This window comes from Ovis canadensis, chromosome 4 (assembly GCF_042477335.2).
Source record: "Ovis canadensis isolate MfBH-ARS-UI-01 breed Bighorn chromosome 4, ARS-UI_OviCan_v2, whole genome shotgun sequence".
Classification (NCBI taxonomy): domain Eukaryota; kingdom Metazoa; phylum Chordata; class Mammalia; order Artiodactyla; family Bovidae; genus Ovis; species Ovis canadensis.
The window spans coordinates 92,427,702-92,449,218 of record NC_091248.1 but is presented as its reverse complement, the minus strand read 5'-3'; the positions used below and the strand labels follow the sequence as shown (position 1 = coordinate 92,449,218).

Here is a 21,517-nt window from a genome sequence, read left to right as displayed (position 1 = left end):
GCCTAACACATCCTCCTCTCCCTCCACCCTCTGCACATCAGTTACCATTCTGATTTTTCCTCTCAATGGATGGTACCACATCACCCAGGACCCAGGACAGAGATCTCCAAGTCCTCTTCCGCCTTTTCCTCTGCCCTCATCTCTGCTGAAGCTGTCTGTCTTGACCTTGAATGCCTTGTAAATACTTCCTCTCTTCCCAGCCTCTGCTGTGCTACTTTAGTTCAGACCCCTTACTTTGAGCTATTTTCTTGGCTTCCCTAGTTTCCAGTTAACGCTTGGCAATACACTCAGAATTAGCTTTTTAAAACATTTATCTTAGCTTTTTAAAACTCACTAAGGTAAAAGTCTCATAGGTGCCCATTCTTACCTTGAGAAATGAAGCACCAGCTACTTAGCCTGTCATACCTAAATCTACCTACCTATGTTCACTGAGCCTTCCTAAGCTTTTCCAGTTGCGCACTGGTAATACAGAGATCAGTAAAAACCCAGTCCTTGTTCTGAGGAAGCTTAGACTGGTGGGTCTGACTCAAATGTCTCTTCCTGTTGTTATCTTTGTTTATCCTTCCTGTCGTACTACCCTAGAGTGTGTTATCATTGTTATTTTGAAACATACTCATTCCTAATATCTCCCCCCGCCATCCCCACCCCCCCCACCCCCCGCCAAATGATTAATGAAAATCAGAGTTTTCAGTTCAGTGTGTAATAGTGAACTATAGATGTTTGTGAAATGGGTGAAGAGCTCCGGAAACTGAAACATCCTGATAATCTAGGAAGAATTTTGGCTAAGCAGCTAAGGAAGTAAACGTGAAACAGACATCTTACATCCTTTGAACCTCATCAGCCTCAAGTCCCTGCATATAACTATGGCCCCGAGAGTCAGAGAAACATTTGTCTCGTGCTTTGGAGAGGCCTCAGTAACTTAAAGGGTTGAGATACAATCACAGTTTTTAGCATGCAGTTGCGGTAAAGCAGGCATACCAGAGCACTGCAGGGTGTGGAATTTAGGGAAACCGTGACATTCTTCGTGTGTTCACTCGACCCCCGCACCTTGAAGACTGAGTCTCACACTTCCGTGTGCCTGGTGGCTCTAGAGAAAGAACAGTTGCCAGAACCTGGCTTCATCTTCTGACTCCCTGAGTGGTTTTGAGGGTTCCCCTCCATCGCCCCAGTCATCCTGAGAGGAGGCAGGGCCGGTTTCCTGGGATCTGCTGTCCTGCTATCTGCTTCAGTGGGGTGCAGTATCAGAACGGTGGAAGAGTTTTCTTCAGCATGGATTAGGGCACAAGTTGGTCACCCACTGCTGGCTGCCTGTTTTGATGAGGCTCACTAGCTGTATCGAATGATCTGTACATTTTTAAATGATTGAAAAGTCAAAAGAGTCATTTAATGACATGGAAACTATGCGAAATTCACATTTCAGTGCTGGTAAAGTTGCGTTTTGTTTTTTTGTTTTTTTAAAACCCTGCCTCCCCTATTCATTGACCTGTTGTCTGCAGCTGCTTTCACTGTACAGCAGACTTGAATGGTAGTGATCAAATCAGCTGGCCAGCAAAACCGAAAGTATTTGCTGTCTGGCCCTTTACAGAAAGGTTGGCTGACTCCCAGGATATGGGGGAGAGAAAGGGTAAACCTACAGCTGAATGCTTCCTCAAAAACAAGGGTGGTGTCAAGATTAGTAATTGGTGTGCATACTGTGGGGACCCAAAGAAATGGATGCCTAGCGGGAGACCCAGGGTAAGTATAGGTCTCTCCTCTGGTTGCTTCTGGCCTCTGAATTAAGCAATGGCTCTTTTATAACAAGGGTTCCCAGAGTTTATAGGTTAGGGATCCATTCATCTGTTGCGTCTTCGGTTGGTCTTCGGAAATATAGCAATACATTCAGGACAGGTATGTGAGCAGCAGTATTTTACTATAATTTTACACAGGACTGTATTGCCTAGAGTGTTAGGTGTGGTAACAGTAAATACCTATGTGTTTGCTGTGGGAGTTCTTTGAGGGCAGTTCAACCCAGGCATTTCTAATTTAATAGCAACATGTTTGTTGTCAATTATATGTTGGTCAGTTTTTTACAAATTAGACTTTCTCTTTTTCCTCTTTTGAAACTTTAGAAATATAGGTATTAAAAAAATCAAATGATTAATGATTTTTTTTCTCTTCCTTAAAGAAATCCAAAGATCATTAGGAACCTTTTAAAACTCAGTGGAGATGTTATTAGCCTAATGATTTTGTGGGGCCAAAGAAAAAGAAGCATTAGCCTGTGATGCGTAGTTTATTGTTGAATCTTTCTAGTGACCTGAAGAAGTGTGTCATCTCACATTCCTGTTGAGCACAGAGAGCCTTGTTCTAAATTAGGGTGCTGTTAGGTAGATTGCCGCCTAATTGATCAGCTGTAGGGCTGTGCCTAAGGATTTTTCATGTAACATTTTTATTGCTGATGGTAACAGAAATTCAGAGGGGATGAACATCATATTTGTGGTTAACAGTAGCAAAGAAGGAAGGATCAGTCCTCAAAATAACATTGGTAGTCTAGAATGCTGGGCCAAACCTAGAAAGTAGAATTTAACAGCAAATTAAAGCCTTGCATTGAAATTTTTTAAAGTATATTTCTAAAACATAGTATCAAGACCCTGGCTTGAAAGAATCCAAGAGGAGAAGGTTTTATTTATGAAATATGAAAAACCTGTCAAGTTTTTTTCAAAAGGCATAATAATTTGTATTGGGCCAACCTCAGCAAAATAATAATCATGAAGCTCTTTGAGCTTATACTTGGAGCAGTTGCATCAGATTTGGTTGACACATTTTACCAGCAAAGACCCTAAGGGGATGAGGAATGATTGAAAATTGGAAAAGGGAGTAGCAATTAACAGATCACGTCAGCTGTGCCCAGTACCTGATAGACTGTCAGGTTGGTCCTTCTGTATCGCTCAGCAAAAGATATGGACACCAGCCCTTCTCTTGAAGCCAGGTTTAGGCTTGTAATGAAAACCTTACTAAAATAATGTGTGCCCACGAGAGGAAAAGACTGCCTCACAGTTTGAAAGAAAGACACTGGCTTTGGCATTTGGCAGTGGATTAAAAAAAAAACAAAACTTTGATTTCTAAGTTGTCTTCCAGCTTGAGTATTGGGTGTTTATGGGTGATAATTATTACAGCTCAGTGATTTGTTTGCTTCATGATATTTTATTGAGTACGTGGCAAGTACCATGCTAAGCAGTTGACATGTATTCTTTAATTCTCACAACAACCCTGGGAAATAGATCCTGTTGGTGTTCTCCTTTATAGATTAAGAAAATGAGATTTTTTTTTCTTAAGTTAGAGCTTAAATTGCCCAAGGTTATGCATTGAGTGAGTGGATGGAGCCATTCTTTGGAATTCATGCCCAAATCTAATTCCAGACCTTATTCCATAATCAATATGCTGTGCTGATCCCCTGTGTGACTTATTAGTGTAATAACATGGCAGTAGAGTGTATCAAAGAAGGCTTGTTATATCTGTCTTTATAGAAAAGCTAGACATTTCCAGCTGATGCTGTAGTTGAAATGATCTCATACAAATGAGATCCCTACCTTAAAATAACTTTGGAAGGTGATTGGGCCTTTTTAGAGTCAATTAGTGACAGTGAAATCCATTATTTCAGGAATTTTGATAACCAGTTTCTTTTTTAAGATTCAAAGTATTTTATGTATAAATGTGTAAAAATTAAGTTTTATATATATTTATATATATATATATATATATATATATAAAGCTGCAAAGAAATATTGGCTTAAATATTTGGTTATCCTCTATTTAGAAGAATGAATCTGCAGATTTTCCATTACATTTTATTTATAGAGAGGTGTTTCCCAAGTTATATTGCTACTTGAGTGTTTGCATATGACCTAAATTTAAATATCCACTGATGACTGTTTGGAAATTTCATTAAAAATCACCTCTGAAAAGTCAGCTTTAACAGTGACTGTTGTTTTGCTTAATTCTAGGGGGAAATTTGCAGTGGTGAGGAAATGCATAAAGAAAGATTCTGGAAAAGAATTTGCCGCCAAGTTCATGAGAAAAAGAAGAAAAGGCCAAGATTGTCGGATGGAGATAGTTCATGAAATCGCTGTACTCGAGCTAGCCCAGGACAATCCATGGGTCATTAATTTACACGAAGTCTACGAGACACCATCGGAAATGATCTTAGTTCTGGAATAGTAAGTATTGTCCTCCTGAGTTTGTTTGCTAGTCCACACTCCTTTATACATGCCACTCGTCTGTGATAACCTGGCAAGCCCTGGTTCTCTGGAAATCTGAAGATTTTCCAAGACTTTTTCGTGTGTTTATTGACATATCCCAGACCTTCATTCTTTAGTGAAATTCTTTTGAAAATAAAGTTCTCTTATGTTCTTATTAGAGGCCTTCTTAAGGAGGTAACCGGTACAATATTAAAAGGCATTTGATATAATTTCTTATATGTTCATATGGTCTAAGTTAATAATCCTTCCTTCAGAAATAATTGTTGGGATTCATACTGTGCTTTCAGTTTGGGTAAGTAGGTGGGACAGCAGAGAAAACAGCTTTGGAACATGAAGGACAATTTTTTCTTCTTAAGAAATCCTGTCAGACATAGAGAACAAACAGATGGACTCCAGGGGGGAAAGAATGGAGTGGGCAGAACTGGGCAATTGGGATTGACATCAATACAGTACTGTGGATAAAATAGGGATCTGTATCAACCTAGGGGGTGGGATGGGGAGGGACATGGTAGGGAGTTTCAAAAGGGAAGGGATATATGTATACCTATGGCTGGTTCATGTTGAGGTTTGACAGAAAACAGCAAAACTCTGTAAAGCAATACTTCTCCCTCTAATAACTTTTAAACATAAATAAGTTTATAGAGGGAGAAGTCTGGATGGCTTCTAAAAAAGTCTAAAATAGTGTCATCCTCTTGATAATATAATTCAGGAGCATTGTGTTTATATATTTCTTTAATTCAGTAATTTCACTTGTAGGAATCCTTTCAAAGAAAAGTTAAAATGTGAACAACAAAAAGCATGAACATGTTTTCCACTGTGAATTTTTCATTGTAATAGAAATAGCCACAAGTGCTTGAATGGTTAAGAAATGTAGTCTGTGTGGATTATATCTCAATGAAGTTGTTTTTCATTTTCAAAAAACCTTGGTTTAGAGGTTTCTGGTCTTCAGTTTGCTCTGGAGAGGGTTGGTGAGAATTGGAAATTGATCCGTAAGGGACTGTCTGAAATGTGATGCTCTGATCATCCTCTTGTCTGTCTCCCGATCTCACAGAACCTGCTCTTGACCTTCCCTCCTGTCCCCCCCTTGGTCCTCCATCATCTCCTGCCTTCACTTCCCTTACATTCCCTTCACTTCTGGGGTAGTTCCTGCAGCTGATCCCTCACCAGTGCCTCATATTATGCTTTTCTTCTTCTTGCTCTTCCTCTGCAATCCATTCTGCCGGTTTAAAACACAGGGCCTAAGCTGTTGTCCCTCCTCCTGCCCATTCTTGGGAGCATTTGCATAGCCTTCCATCTGCTTATTACACAAGGAAGAGTTCCAGCCTCAGCTGGGCTCTTGGTGTAGTTTTGTAATTCTTTACCTAATCTCTCATCCCCTTCTTTTAACATCCCCAGCAGGAGGGCAGGAGCTTATGAAATCCTTGATCACATGTGCTGCCACCCACTTCCCACTTGTTTGATAGCAAGCCTTCTCTTCCTTTACTGAGAAGATAAAGGCCATCAGATGCGCACTGCTCAGCATCACCCACTCTACACTCTCACCGCCTGTCCTCTGTTCCCAGGAAGAGAGTCCATTCCTTAACGCCAAGGCTAAAACTTTGACTTCTGCTCTTTAATCCTCTTCCTGCCTTTTCTAGGACCTTTGTTGTGTGTTTTACTCACTTTTCTAACCTCCCTGAGAGTCCCTCCCACCTCAAGTGATTCTTTTCCATCCCTCTTCCAATGATTCAGTCACTTCTCTCCTATAATTCCTAGTCCTCAACTTGAACTATTGTCTTGCCCTTCTCTTCTGAATGTACAGCTTTCCTCACCTTCTAGTCAGTTCTGTTCTACTTCACTGAACCATCCATTTGTTTGGCTGCCAATACTCCATCACTTTTCAATCTGATGCCACCTGCTCCTCTGAAACTTGCATGAGGTCATCAGCCCTGTTTGCGGGAATCGATCTCCTCGTTTAAGTGTTCATTCTGCTTTTTACGCTCTTTAAACACTCAATGTTATACTGTCTTCACTTGAAATTTTGTTCTTCCTTAGCTTTCATGGCTCCTTTTTTTTCCTTTTAAATCTTAGAGCCTCTCCCCCTTCTTCTACTATATAAGTGCTCGCCACAGTTCATTAGTCTTACTCTTGTCAAGCGTTTATGACCTGCGCATTTGCCCTGGATGATAACTCTCTGTGGCTTCAGCTGTTCTTTACATGCTGGGTGTTTCCAAATCTTTGTCTCCAACATGAGGCCGCTCCCTCAGCCCCAGCTGCCTGGTGCGTATCCCTTAATCCACCTGCACATTGTGCCAGTGAAGGATCCGTGTGTGTGCGCCCCCGCATTGCTGTGCTTCTAATGCCTGTGTTTTGCTCCCCGTTTCCATTGATGTCCCTGTTTATTTCATCACTCAAATGTAAACCTTGGCTCTGTCCTTGATTGCTTTATCTCCTCTAATGCGCTTGTGTAATGAATCACCAAGGCTTCCACTTAACCCTCTCCCCTGCTGGTGCCTGCTCCTTTGTGCTTGCTGTTCTTCCCCTGTGTTGGGTCCTCACTGCCTCTTCTGTGGATGTTCCTTGTAGCTGCTGAGCTGATCCCCCTGGCTTCAATCCTGGAGCATCCCTCAGGCTCCCACTGGGCAGGTAACCAGCACATAGATGTGGGGATACTGTTCCCTTGCTTAGACGCTTGATGGCTTCTGTTGCTTTCGTGGTCATGATTCTAGAACCACAAAACCATGTGGTTCGGCCAGAATTTTGTGTGTTATGCATTTTGCTTGAAGAGGAAGTCTTAGAATTAGACTTTAGACACTGAGGTATTGTTGCTGTGGAAACAGGTTTATGATTACTGTATTACTCATTCCACTAGCCCTGTGCACTGGACACTAACGGGTGCTGGTAATAGGAAAGTGAAAACAGCATAACCCCTTCACTCCAAAAGATGTTTAGTGAAAGAGATAGTTTTTTAAATTTTCTCCAGCTTTACAAGATTTGATTGAGATAAAACATGTTGTAAGTTTGAGGTCTGCAGTGTTTTGATATGCTTGTATCTTGCAATGTTAGAGCATTAGCGAACACCTGCATCACATAATTACTATTTCTTTTTTGTGGTGAGAAACATTTAAGATCTATTCTCTTAGCAACTTTTAGGCATATAATACTGTATTATTAACTATAATAATTATAGTTACATTAGATCCCCAGAACCTATCTTCTAACTAGAAGTTTATACTCTGACCAACAGCTCCCCTAGTCCCTGGTAACCACCATTCTAATCTCTGTTTCTGTGAGTTTGGCTTTTTTAGATTTCACATATAAGTGACATACAGTATCTGTCCTTCTCTGTGTGCCTTGTTTCACTTAGCATAATGCCCCAAGTCCCATCCACATTGTTGCGAATGTAGAATGTCTGTCTTTCTCACGGCTGAATAATAGTCCATTGTATATACACTGCATCTTCTTTATCCATTCATGTCTTGACAGACACTTAGGTTGTTTCTGTATCTTGGCTATTGTCAGTAAGGCACGGGAGTGTAGATATCTCTTTGAGCTCCTGCTTTCATTTCTTTTGGATGCATTTCATTTCTTTTTGGATGCATACCCAAAAGTGGAATTGCTGGATCACATGGCAGTCCTACTTGTGATTTTTGGAGGAACCCTCATACTGTTTTCCAGAGTGGCTGCACCAATTTATGCTCCCATCAGCAGTGCACAAGGGCTCGCTTTCTTCCATATCCTTGCCAACACTTGTTGTCTCTTTTTGATGATAGCCATCTTAACAGGTGTGAGTTGATAGCTCACGGTGGTTTTGATTTGCATTTCCCCAGCTGTCAGTGATGTTGCGGACCTTTGCATGTGTCTGTTGGCCATTTGTACATCTTCTTTGTGAGCATGTCAGTTGTTCCTCTGCCAATTTCTTAAAAATTGGAGTATTTGGTTTTTTGCTATTCAGTCGTATGAGATCTTTATATATTTTGGATACTAAGCCCTTATCAGATATATGATTTGCAAATATTTTCTCCCACTTCATAGTTGCCTTTTCATTTTGTGATTATTTTCTAAGCTCTGCAGAAGCTTTCTAATTTGATGTCGTCCCAGTTGTTTATTTTCGATTTTGTTGTCAAATCCAAAAATATCATTGCCAAGACTGATTTTAAGGAACTTAAGTTCCATCTAGTTAAGGCTATGGTTTTTCCAGTGGTCATGTATGGATGTGAGAGTTGGACCGTGAAGAAGGCTGAGCGCCGAAGAATTGATGCTTTTGAACTGTGGTGTTGGAGAAGACTCTTGCGAGTCCCTTGGACTGCAAGGAGATCCAACCAGTCCATTCTGAAGGAGATCAGCCCTGGGATTTCTTTGGAAGGAATGATGCTGAAGCTGAAACTCCAGTACTTTGGCCACCTCATGAGAAGAGTTGACTCATTGGAAAAGACTCTGATGCTGGGAGGGATTGGGGGTAGGAGGAGAAGGGGACAACCGAGATGAGGTGGCTGGATGGCATCACTGACTCAATGGACGTGAGTCTGAGTGAACTCCGGGAGTTGGTGATGGACAGGGAGGCCTGGCGTGCTCCGATTCATGGGGTCACAGAGTCGGACACGACTGAGCGACTGAACTGACCTCCCAATGTTTAGGAGTTTTATGGTTTCAGGTCTTACATTCAAGTCTTTGATCCTCTTTGAGTTGACTTCTGTGTATGTGTAAGATTCATTCATTTGCATGTGAATGTTGAGTTTTCCAAACACCATTCATTGAAGAGACTGTTCTTTCCCTGTTTTGTACTCTTGGCTCCTTCATCATAAATAAAGTTATATGTGGATATTTTTATTTCTTGGCGCTCTGTTCTGTTCCATTGATCTGTATATCTATTTCTCTGCCAATACCATACTGTTTTGATTACTGTAGTTTTGTAATATATTTTGAAACTGGGAAGATGCCTCCAGATTTGTTCTTTCTCAAGATTGTTTTGGCTTTTTGGAGTCTTTTGTGGTTCCACACAAATTTTGGGATTGTTTTTTTCTGTTTGAAGAATGCCATTGAAATTTTGATAGGAATTGCATTGAATCTATAGATCATCTTGGGTAGCATAGATATTTAATATTAATTCTTCCAGATCATCCTTCCATTTATTTGTGTCTTCTTTAGTTTTTTTCACCAACGTCTTAGTTTTCCATGTACAGATGTTTGATTTCTTGGTTAAAAATAATCCTAAGAATTATTCTTTTTGATGTTACTGAAAGTGGGATTGTTTTGTTGATTTCTCTTTCTGATAGTTCATTGTTATTATATAAAAGGAACACATTGACTTCAGTATACTGATTTTGAATGCTGCAACTGGATTTATTTACAAATTTTAGAATAAGATTTTATATGTGAAAAAAATATCAGAATAATAATTCAACCTAAGATCACATAACAAGTAGTAGAGCCAAGATTTAGCACAAGAGTGTGTGAGTCCAAAGCTTTTGGCCATGAGCTGTGCACCTTTACTCCAAGGGAGAGGCTCAGGAGTACCCTTGGAGGAGACATTTAGCGTTATATACTAGCCATCATTGCCTTACTCAGGACTTCTCAGGTTGTTTGGACCACATCCCATGCTCTTCTGTCTGACTTCTATCTCATCTACTGCTAGCACTTCTCCAACCTCACCTTCCATTCCGGGCACACTTTTTTCTCAGTTCTTTAAGATGTCATTGTACCGTCACCTGCCTTACATTGCTTATGATGAAGTCAGTGTTAATTCTTGATTCCCCTGTACATGTGCCTTTTTAAAGATTTTTCTCCTTCACACTGGTTCTTAGCAATTTGTGCAAAATGTGCCTTGATTTTCTTTGTTTATCTTGCTTGGGGTTTATTGAGCTATGTGGATCTTTTAGTTTTTAACAGATTTGGGAATTTTTCAGCCATTATTTTTAAGAGATATTTTTCTGCCCCCACTTATCTTGTTCCTTCAGTTACAGTGTGTTAAACTGTTTGACCCCTGGGTTCAGAAGATCTCCTGGAGGAGGGCATGTCACCACACTCCAGTATTCCTGCCTGGAGAAGCCCCATGGACAGAGGTACCTGGCAGGCTACAGTCCATGGGAGGTCGCAAAGAGGCAGACACGACTGAGTGACTAAGCACAAACTTCCATATTGTCACTCAAATCCCTTTTTTATTGATTTCCTTTAGGATTGACTGGGTTGATCTCCTTGCAGTCCAAGGGACTCCCAAGAGTCTTCTGCAGCACCACAGTTCGAAAGCATCAATTCCTTGGTGCTCAGCGTTCTTTGTGGTCCAACTCTCACATCTGCACATGACTACTGGAAAAACCATAGCTTTGACTATATAGACCTTTGTCTGCAAAGTAATGCTCTTTAATATTCTGTCTAGGTTTCTCATAACTCAGATCCCTAGGCCTCGTTTATTATTTTCTCCACCCCACCACCCATACTTTAGATGGATGGCTTCCATTTCTGTCTCCAGATTTGCTGGTTCTTCTGTAGGGTCTGATCTTCTCTAAAGCCGGGTGAAATCACTAGAAGTGTTTTTGTTTTTGTTTAAATCTCTAGCAGTTCCATTTGGTTCTTTTCATACTTTCTGTCTCTTTGTTATGTTCATATTTTACCTTAAATCCCTGGGTGTATTTATAATACCTGTTTTAAAGTCCTTACCTAGCAATTCCATCATCTCTGGATCTGTTTTTATTTTCCTGCTAGTTGTAAGTTGTGGCATTTTCAGATGTCTAGTAATTTTTGGAAGGATGCCAAACGTTTAGAATGGCATAGTGCTTGGGTGGATTTTATGATCTTCCACTAAAAGAATGGTGGTGTTTATTTTGGCAGGCAGTTAAATTACTTGTGGATCAGCCTTATTAGTGCAGGTCTAGGAGTACTTTAGCCTTTAAGAAGACTATAATATGGCATCCTGGGGGGTCTGCTGAATGCCCAGGTGCTTGGCATGGTTTTTCTACTCAAAATGGGCAACATTCAAATATCCTGTGTGAATGCTAAGAATTGTTCAGCTTATGATTTCCTGGCAGTTTTTTGCCTGACCTCACAGTTTTACCCAGTGAATGTGCATACAAGTATCTTATCTAAGACTCTGGGATATGACTGAATAGATGTCTACAGATCTCTCTCTGTGTAGAACCCTCCTCCCTGGTGCTCTGCTTATGAGATCCAGCTGCCTTAGCCTTGCCCAACTCCCTACCTTCTCAGTTTAGCAAGGCTGCCTGCCATATTCTGCTTGAGTTCCTCCCTTTCCCTGTACCACATTCCATAGATTACCTGCAAGTAGGAAGTGAAATGAAAGTAGCTCAGTCGTGTCCAACTCTTTGTGACCCCATGGACTATACAGTCCATAGAATTCTCTAGGCCAGAATACTAGAGTGGGTAGCCTATCCCTTCTCCAGGGGATCTTCCCAATCCAGGTCTCCCACATTGCAGGCGGATTCTCTACCAACTGAGCTGTAAACTTAGCATAGAGCTCAGCTTGTTTGTGCCCCCACCTCAGGGATAATGGACTTAACTGCCTGTTGTTCTTATGTCTGAAAATAGTTGATTCATATACTTGGCTCATTGTTTATGGCTAGAGGGCAAGTTCCATAGCATTTGGCTGCAAGGGGAAGTAGCTACTTATCCTTCTGGAGTAGATCCTGTATTTTCGCACCACCCTTATACGTGTCCACGCTTCCTAGTATGGACTCTTTGGGGTTTGGTTTGTTTGTTTGTTTGTTTGTTTTGAGTCTTTATTGAGTTGTTGCAGTATTGCTTCTGTTTTAAGTTTTGGGTTTTTGGTGTTGAGACATATGGGATGTTGGCTCCCCAACCAGGGATCCAACCCACATCCCCTGCATTGGAAAGGGAGGTCTCAACCACTGGATCACCAGGGAAGTCCCCTCACTCTTGGCCATTTCATCTAGTAGATTCCTGTTCATTCCTAAAGACTCAGGATAAGTATCATCTTTCTAATATTTTTTTCCTTCCAATTAATTTCTCACTTGCTAAATTATCAATAACTTGATGTGTGATTTCATACCTATATATATTTATGCATTTGTTGTTTTAGTCTATAAGTTGTATCCAACTCTTTGTAACCCCATGGACTGTAGCCCCCCAGGCTGCTCTGTTCATGGGACTTCCCAGGCAAGAATACTGGAGTAGGTTGTCATTTCTTCCTCCAGGGGATCTTCCATATTCTTAAAAATATCTTTCTTTTTTTTCTTCCCCGCTAGTACAAGAAATCTCATACATGCTTTTTCATAATTTATGTCTTTATCCCTAGCACATAGCACAGGGCCTCTAATATATTTGAATGACATTTGTTAAATTTGAATAGTGAGGGAGTAAAGATGCATACTGGGCCTCTAAGCAGGATAGAAATGGAAATGCTAGTTTAGATAGAAAAAGGAGTGTTTGCTGTGAGGTTGGGAGCTATGAGCTCACTAAGGTGTAGGCCGCCAGGGGAACTGGGTTACTCTTACCTTCTAAACATCATTTATATGACTCTGAATAATGTAAACAAAGAGATACTTATAATTTTCTGAGAACCACTAGAAAGTTGAAACTCATAGTTCTTAATGTTTTCTATAAAAAGTTTTAGTAAAATTTTTTGAAAACTCCTTGTTAATCATTCTGTGAAAAATATTTGGATAAAAAGTTATATGAATTAAACTTAGTTTCTGAATAATTTAAAGTCATGGAAAATAAGCACTACTAAGCTAAGCTAAGTCACTTCAGTCGTGTCCGACTCTGTGCGACCCCATAGACGGCAGCCCACCAGGCTCTCCCGTCCCTGGGATTCTCCAGGCAAGAACACTGGAGTGGGTTGCCATTTCCTTCTCCAATGCATGCAAGTGAAAAGTGAAAGGGAAGTCGCTCAGTCGTGTCTGACTCTTCGAGACCCCATGGACTGCAGCCTGCCAGACTCCTCCCTCCATGGGATTTTCCAGGCAAGAGCAGAGTACTTCAATAAAACTGAAAATTTTGCTGTAGTGAAAGGTGGGCCCAGCAAAATTCTTCCTGCTGTTCCAGCTTCTGTGTGAATGAAGGTGCTTTGTGCAAAGCAGTTGTTCCTATTTTTGTATTTTCTGTTGCCACACTCGACAGATGCTTTCACCATCTCAGGTTGTTCCATAGTAAAACTTGACTTGGTTCCATTAGTTAAAATGACAGTTGGTTAATGGGTCAGGCTTAAATATAAACAGGGTAAAATGACTCAGTGATTGTACATTGTACCTAGAGGGGTACGTAAGCCATACTGATCACTGAAGGCTGGCTTATATAGCTTCTTTACAGTAGTCTCTGTTTGAAGTGTTGGATTGGCCAAAAAGTTCTTTCAAGTCTTTTTTGTTGTTGTTGTTTTTGTTTTCCCTTTTTCCCCATAAGATCTTGTGGCAAAACCCACCGGCCAACCCAATATAGCCTTCAGAATTTTTAGAAAACTAATTTTGCCCTTCATATCTTGTGTTTGGGAAAACAGAAGAAACCCTTTTGTTAAAGCAAGGATGAGTGAATAGCTAGTGGAGAAGACTAACAATAAATTGTTCTTAATCTTAGGTAAAGAGATCCTTGAATTTATGTAAATCAAGCTCTGTTCAGTTTTATTGTGGCTGGTAGAGTTGAGCTGAGGGGCCCAGAGGACAGAAAATTGAGGTTGAAAAACTTTCTGGCAACCAAAAGACAGTTCTCTGTCTCCGCTGAGAAGCATAGGCCATCCTGAGTGTACTCTGCAGATTGTAGCCTGTATGTGCAGAGAGTCTGTGCCCTGACTGCACATCGCGCCCTGGTGCATCTGTAGCTGCTGGGGACTGAGTGGGCTCAGCTCATCTTATCTCCCTGTTCACAGCAGACAGCACTGTCAGGCTGTCATGAAGTTACTTTTTTTTTTTGGCTGTAAATGCTCACTATTTCCTTTCTTTCAAATTAAATAGTACTTTTAACTTTGCCTGAATATGTCATGGCCATTTTACAGTTAATTACATAAAAATTGTTTTGATGCTTTCACATATGGTTTTCTCATACTGTAATTAAAATCTAACAAAAGAGTCAGTTGTATAGGTTTAACCAAAATGAAAATCTAAACCAATCAGTGAATTATTTTCTTTCACTCTTATCACCTGCAGTTCTTTAACTAAACTTAAATAGGTTCTTATATGATTTTTGTTGAAATTTTTTGTTTCCTTATCTAGACACAATTTGGAGAATAGGTTGCCCTAACAAAAAAGAAAGAAAAAAACTAAGTTACCTTATGAAAAGGAAATGAATGAGCAGCTTTTGTTTGACAGAAGCATGGCTGCCTGGTGTTATATATTTCACATTAGTTCTATAGCAACTTCATGGAAGCAACCCAGTCTTTTTTTTTTTTTTTTTTTAACACAGGAAAATTTGAAGTATGACATGAGTTGTCATTTATGGTAAGGAAAAATTGTTTAAATATGGAACTTCTGCTGAAAGGAAGGGAAAAATTATAAATGATTTTTTTTATTAGCAAAATTATTCAGAGGGAAAAAACAGAAAGTGAGTTGCTTTGGCCAGAGGGTGGAAGAAACTAGAAGTCCCTTCTGCTCTTTTGTGAGCCTAAGGCATAGCTACCGAAGTTTCAGAAGCACAGTCCCTTCACTCCAGCACTTTCCTCCCAGTACCTAAGGTGAAGACTGCAGGCACAGGAGCAGACCAGAACATTCATGCACCTTCTCATCATGACGTTGTCTGTAATCATGAATAATTAGACCAAAAAAAAAAAAACCCTAAAACCCATGTCCTTCAAAGGGCAATAGCTAAGTAAATTATGAGGTTTTAAAAATTATTTTATTGAGGCGTACTTTACATAGTATATAATTCACAGGTTTCAAGTGTGTAATTCAGTGGGTTTTAGTAAGTTTACCAAGTTGTACAACCATCACAATAAACCCGTTTTGAAACATTTGTATGCTTTCAGTAACATCCTTATGCACATTACACCCCCTGCCCAAGCAGCTACTTACTGTGCTCTCTTTCTCTATAAATTTGCTTTTTGGGATGTTTCATATATAAACTATGGTTTATCTATTCACAAGGTTGCAGGAATGAAAAATCATGAGGTAGATAGATAAAAAAACCATCATGGAAAAAACACATAAGCCATGTTTAATTTTAAAAAAGTAGTAGTACAGAATCAGTAGAATGTCCTATGTTAACACTTATGTGTTCTTTAAAAATCCACGAAACTAATATTCTTGTATGCATTTTAAGTGTGGTTTTTAAAAACAAAACTGGAAGGATGGAGCATGCCCAAGTGCTAAGAGCTTACCTCTAAGTGTGGCTCTTGGATTGGGGAATGGGTTGTCATGGAGGTTATTTGCCTTATTTTCATTATTTGCATTTTTTGCAAAAATAATGTTTTTATGTATTCTGTAACCAAAAATTCTTGAAATATTTTTTACTTGAAACTTTGTTAATATATTTTACCACTTAGGTTTAGTTCTTAAAGTTCTTAATTAGCTGTTCTTATTTAGCTTTGGAAATGCTAAATGAGCTCGTATTAAAGATTTTACTTTTTATTTTAAAAAGTGGATTTCAGCATGTAAATAGACAAAAGTGTACACACATTCAAATTAATAGTCTATCTAAATAAGAATTCCTAATGTGTATAAACATTAGAAACAAAACGACTTAACTATTTTCAATGAGTCCTTTTCCTCTTTACTTAAATTGTGCTTCTTCTCTTTCCTAGTGCGGCTGGAGGTGAAATCTTTGACCAATGTGTTGCAGACAGAGATGAAGCCTTCACGGAAAAAGATGTTCAGAGACTCATGAGGCAGATTTTAGAAGGTGTTTGCTTCTTACACGCTCATGATGTCGTTCATCTTGATTTGAAGGTAAAGAAACTGAATCACTTTCCTGTTTTAAGGTTGCTGGAGAATCACACCCCAGATGTGAAATGTTTCGCAGTGATTTATTCAAACATTTGTCAGGTCTGTGTGTGTCATTGGGTTACAAGGAAGTAAGAGTTGAATCTTTATTCTTATCCTCTAGCCAGTTTTTCAGGGAGAGAATGCACACGTGTGTACCTGGGAAGATAAATAGTGACATGTTGCCCTAGAAATGGAGCTTCAGCAATATTTCTGGGTGGGTGCAGGCTTCTGGTGGAGACAGGGCTTGAAATGCTGCTGGTGGTGGTGTAGTTGCTCAGTCATGTCTGACTCTTTGTGGACTTCCTGGTCATGCCAATCCTGGGGATCCAGGCGCCACCCACAATTGCTGCTGGATTGCACGCCCTGACGCCTTACACACGATGCTGTACACGCGCCGTACTGCGGGAGTGTCAAAAGTGGGCGGTCACACCGCAGGAGACCGTGGGAGCGCTTGGGGGACAGTTTTTGAAGGCAGTTGTGGACACGTGTGCGCTCACGTGTAGTCCCAGGAGGCTGATGCTGCAGTGGCCTTAGAGATCACCTGGTGAAACCCTGAGAGCATGCATCAGGCAGCTGGAGCTCTTGTTTTTTCCCTTGAATGTATCATATGCATTAGAAATTCAAAAATCCTTGCTGCAAGACATAGCCACCCGTGCTTCCCGAGGGAACACTTGCCATGAAGGGATGGTCTTTGCAGTCCCGCCTTCAGTGAACTCAGACTTTTAAGAAGCCTCAGTATCAGACGTGCAAAAAAAATTCCCCAAAGTCGTGTTTGTGCTGAGCCTTCTCTCATGTTTGGTTTTACACACTCAACTTTGTAAAAGCATACATTTAATTTTATGACATTTTGCTAGTTTTATGATGTAGAAAGGACCTCCACGAACTGAACCCCAATTTAAATAATATCACACCTTTAGGAAATGAGCTCTCAATTTATGACAGCTCCACCTGTGACATTATCCAGACTAGAAACTAATTAAGTAGCGAGTCAGACAGGTTGCCGACACCGTGTGTCATGCATCTTTGATGTTACTTGAAAGCAGTCAAGGGTGAATATTAAGTTCTTGACTACCAGGTTTGACTGTGTATTTACACAAGGAAATTACATCCCTTTCTCCCCAATACACTCAGTATAAATTGTGTTCCTTTCTCCCCAGTATACTCGGTGTAAAGTACTTCCCAGATTTAATAGAGGCTTTGATGATGGGCCTTTGATGTTGGAAACAGGACTCTTCCATGTTTCCCAGACCCAGAGGAGCTTGAAGACAAGGTGGCCCGGAGGGTTCTCAGCCTCTCTCCTGCCCTCTTGCTCCTCACACACGTAGTCTAGCTCGGCTGTTAGTGAACTGTGGAGGGAAAGGTCAGAGGTGGGGTTGGAAAGGCAGCCATGCAGACGGAAATGATTTCTACCAAAAGGTCATTCCCAAGTTGGCTTGCATGACCCTTTTGAGTTTGGACAAAGAGTGTCTACTGTCCTTTTAACAGCCATCTGACCAGTGACAGTGTGTTTATAATGTTGACTCTCAGTTAATTGCTAAGAGCTTGAAAGACTAAGCTACAGAGCTAAATGTATATTAGGTGTGTGCTAAGTTACTTCAGTCACATCGGACTCTTTGTAACCCCACGACTGTAGCCCGCCAGGCTCCTCTGTCCATGGGATTCTCCAGGCAAGAATACTGGAGTGGGTTGCCATCCCCTTCTTCCTGACACAGGGATCAAACCCTCATCTCTTACGTCTCCTGCATTGGCAGGCGGGTGCTTTACCACTTGCGCCACCTGGGAAGCTCTGTTAAAAACGATAACCCCAATATATATGGTAACTTTGAGTCATTAGACCATTTTTATATTCCCTGTGATGATGAAAATGGGCAATTCTTGTCCCAGAGGCAGAAGTTAGTTAGGCAGCTATTAGAGTTGCCCCTGTGAAAAGACAATTGCAAGAATGGGAAATACACTCTTCAGTAAGTAAGAACCCGGGCAGTCAGTTTGCGCAAAGACTGACTGATTCACTGAAGACCCTCAGCCAGATGCAGGCAGGCCTCGGAGAAGTCGCAGGTTTGCTTCCAGACACCACAGTAAAGTGAATATCTCAATAAAGAAAGTTTCACTGTCTTTCCCAGTGCCAAGGTTATTGATCACAGATCAGCACGACTAATATAATGAAAATGTTTGAGGTATTTCAAGGATTACGAAAATGTTCAGAGTCAGGACAAAGCTCAAGTCTCAAAATCATCTCAGTAATGTGAGCTGGTCCTGGGCATAGTGGCCTGCTTTTACATCAGCCAGGAGGAGGACTGACCAAAAGGTGCACAAATATCAGTCTTAAAACCCAAGGTTGGGGCTTCCCTGGTGGTCCAATACAGGGGACGCAGGCTCGAGGCTCGATCCTTGGTTGGGGCACTGAGATCCCACATATTTCCAAAAAACAAAAGTCAAAAGATAACCAAGGCTGTTTGTGTTCCAGTGGTCTTATACTGGTCAGACCTTTCACCGTTCTGTACTAGGCGTTCAGTCATTAAACCTTCCCCCACTGCCACGTGTATGATGGGAAGGAGAGGAGCAGCCTCGGCATTGGAAGCTGGAACTTTTCCAGTTGAGATTTAAATAAACAGTTCCTCCAATTTATTTGGGCAGGATTATTAACCTGTTTCTGTATTTGACCTGGGTTTTAGTGCATAAAAAGTCAATTTAACTTAGACTTTCATTGCCTGATAAAATGTTGCTCAAAATTTTGTCCATGGTACCTTAAACTTTATTGAGCAGATTAGCCTCAACTTTACAATGGTCTTATCCAGTGGTGACTCTCAGTAAATGATAAATAGATGATGTGCAGAGGTGAAGATACCCAGGTAAAGAAAAGGATTCCTCCTCGAAGCTGAGAAATAAGATTTGGGGAAGATGTCTCTATTCCCGTTGTCTGAGGATGGTGTGTATGTTTCCTGTGTATTCCACCCCCATTACCCCTCAGTGGACCTTCTTTCTTTCTACTTGGGATGCATGCATCTTAAATTAGAATTAAGTGTTGTGAGCCACAGCCTTGATGGTGAACTGGATTCTACAAAAAGGAGGACTGCCTGAGCTGTGAATTTTAAGTTTCTTATCTTTGTTTTTAGCACTTATTTTCACTTATGGAAGTGGATTTATTTCTCCATCAGAGACTGATGGAGACTATAGTCTTTTATTTAGAGGAGTAAGTTCTACTTTAAAAATGTACTGGTGGTCAAACCCGGGCACAGTTGGTCGAGAGGACACAAAAAAACATAACTCTGAAATTCCATGAAATGGCTGTGATTTTATTATGAGATGTGTGTTTTCTCTAGAAATCTCTTTCAAGGGTTTAAGGTCTCTGACTTTGGCAGATCATGGACACTTGTGACTAAGCCTGGATTTCAACTACTACAGTTACATTCTAATAATTTGGTCACACAAACACAGAATTTACTGCATTACCACTCGACCAGCAAGCTTTTGAATAACAACTAAAGAAAGCATTTCCCAGGGAATATAAAGGGTAAACCAAATATAAGGGAAAAACATTTAAGGGAATAAATGGCATTTACAGACATCCCCAGAATGAGCATGTCTTATTAATCACAAGTGACCCTTCAGATCCAGTGATTAGCAGTACTTCTCTCGGCGTTTTTGGTGCACTGGGAAGGGTGAAGCATGCGCAGTGATGAACGTATATTCAGAGCCAAATGCCTCTCATCTAATTTGCCTGAAAAATGACATTTGATTGTAACTAGTATTTCTTTATTGTAATAAAATTACAGTTGCTTTGAGAAGTTGGGAACTTACAATCACAGTGCTGAATAGGACTTTTTTCCCTGAAAAATTAGCTAGAAGCTAAGTAACAAAGAGCACGTGGCTTTATAAGGAGGTTTATGTTACCAAAACCTCACTGAAAAGAGAAATTGATTCTAACACTGGTCAGTTAAGCTTCTCAATCTTTGGGGGCAGGAGAGTGCTTTACCAGGTTTGGGTATTTATAACTGTCGAGCATGCCTCTGCAATGGAGACTTCTGTAGTGACAGCAATTGGTTGTTTTAGTATTTTATTCAGTTTCAGGTGTTTACTGTAGCCAAACTTTTTGTAATTTAAAAAACAAAACAGGTTTTTATACAAAATTAGAGATAATACTGGTCACGGTACGGTTTTTTCACTATAGGCAGAAAAGCCTTAGTTCTTCTATTGCATAGTGGTAATAATTAGCACATTGAGTAAGAGACACTCAGAATTCTCTTACATTTCTTGGGGTGTCATTTGAATCTTTGTCCCCCTCTTAAGGAGTTTATGGCTGCACCATCAATCCAGTGCCACTAGCTGCGTGGTGCCGAGCTGAAATGGGCTCCAAGTGTGAAGTCCATACCAGAGCTCTGAGACTTGGCGTGAAAAAAAGTAAAATATTTCAGTAATTTTGCATATTAGTTACCTGTTGAAGGTATGAACTTTTAGATAAATTGAGTTAAATGAATATATTTAATTTCACCCGTTTCATTTTACTTTTTGTAATATGGGTGCTAGGTAATTTTAAGCTGTGTTCTGGGATTCATATGACCTTTCTGTAACAGGACAGCCCTGGTTTCAAGGGGATCAGGAGATGTTTAAGCCAAAACAACCGGTCCTGTATCTCTTAGCCTCTCCATTCATTTTTCCGCCTACTGTAAGCTAGTTTTTTCTTCCACAACTTTACTGAAAGTTACCTTCTCCGAGTTCCTTCATGGTCCTCGTTCTTCCTTTTGTCCTGTTTGATGGAGCGATTCTTCATGGCTCCCCTCCTCTGATGTTACACCTGGATTCTCACTCTGACCAGCTTCTCCTCCTCCTTGATTCTCGTTGTGTCCCCTAAACGTAGTTATCAGCAAGCCTTCATCCAGGCCACATACACACTTCCTCTTGTTTGTGTCATGCTTAATCTTTCCCTGCTGGTTCAGACGGTAAAGCGTCTGCCTGCAATGCGGGAGACGCGGGTTCGATTCCTGGGTCGGGAAGATCCCCTGGAGAAGGAAATGGCAGTTCACTCCAGCACTCTTGCCTGGAAAATCCCATGGACAGAGAAGCCTGATAGGCTACAGTCCATGGGGTCGCAAAGAGTCGGACACGACTGAGCGACTTCACTAATCTTTCCCGTGTGCTCTTGGCCCCAAAGCCCTGTCCTCGGCCTTGCTCTCTCTCCAAATTGGCTTTCCAGCTATCCTGGGTGGTCCTGAGAAAACTGAAGAGACGGTCCTGTCTGTGGACCTGGCGGATCAGTCCGCGAATGACAGGAGCTCCCTCTTCATGTTCCTGCCTGTCATCACTCCAGTGGCCTGTGCATTTTGCCTCTAACGTGTGAGATGTCTTCTCTTTTCTTTCATTCCTTGTTCCATCACACTGCCTCAGTCTCTCTCCCTCTGCTGCTGTTGCTGCTAAGTCGCTTCAGTC

The 21,517-nt window shown here is 40.8% G+C and overlaps 1 protein-coding gene across 1 annotated transcript in view; it reads left to right on the top strand.

The window, feature by feature from the left end:
- The window catches only part of STK17A (serine/threonine kinase 17a), a 38,238-nt gene that overhangs the window by 6,837 nt on the left and 9,884 nt on the right, over nucleotides 1-21,517 (top strand). The window contains exons 2-3 of the mRNA XM_069588210.1: nucleotides 3,981-4,193; nucleotides 15,913-16,057. Of these exons, the coding sequence (XP_069444311.1) occupies nucleotides 3,981-4,193; nucleotides 15,913-16,057 (358 nt within the window). The remainder of the gene's footprint in view (nucleotides 1-3,980; nucleotides 4,194-15,912; nucleotides 16,058-21,517) is intronic.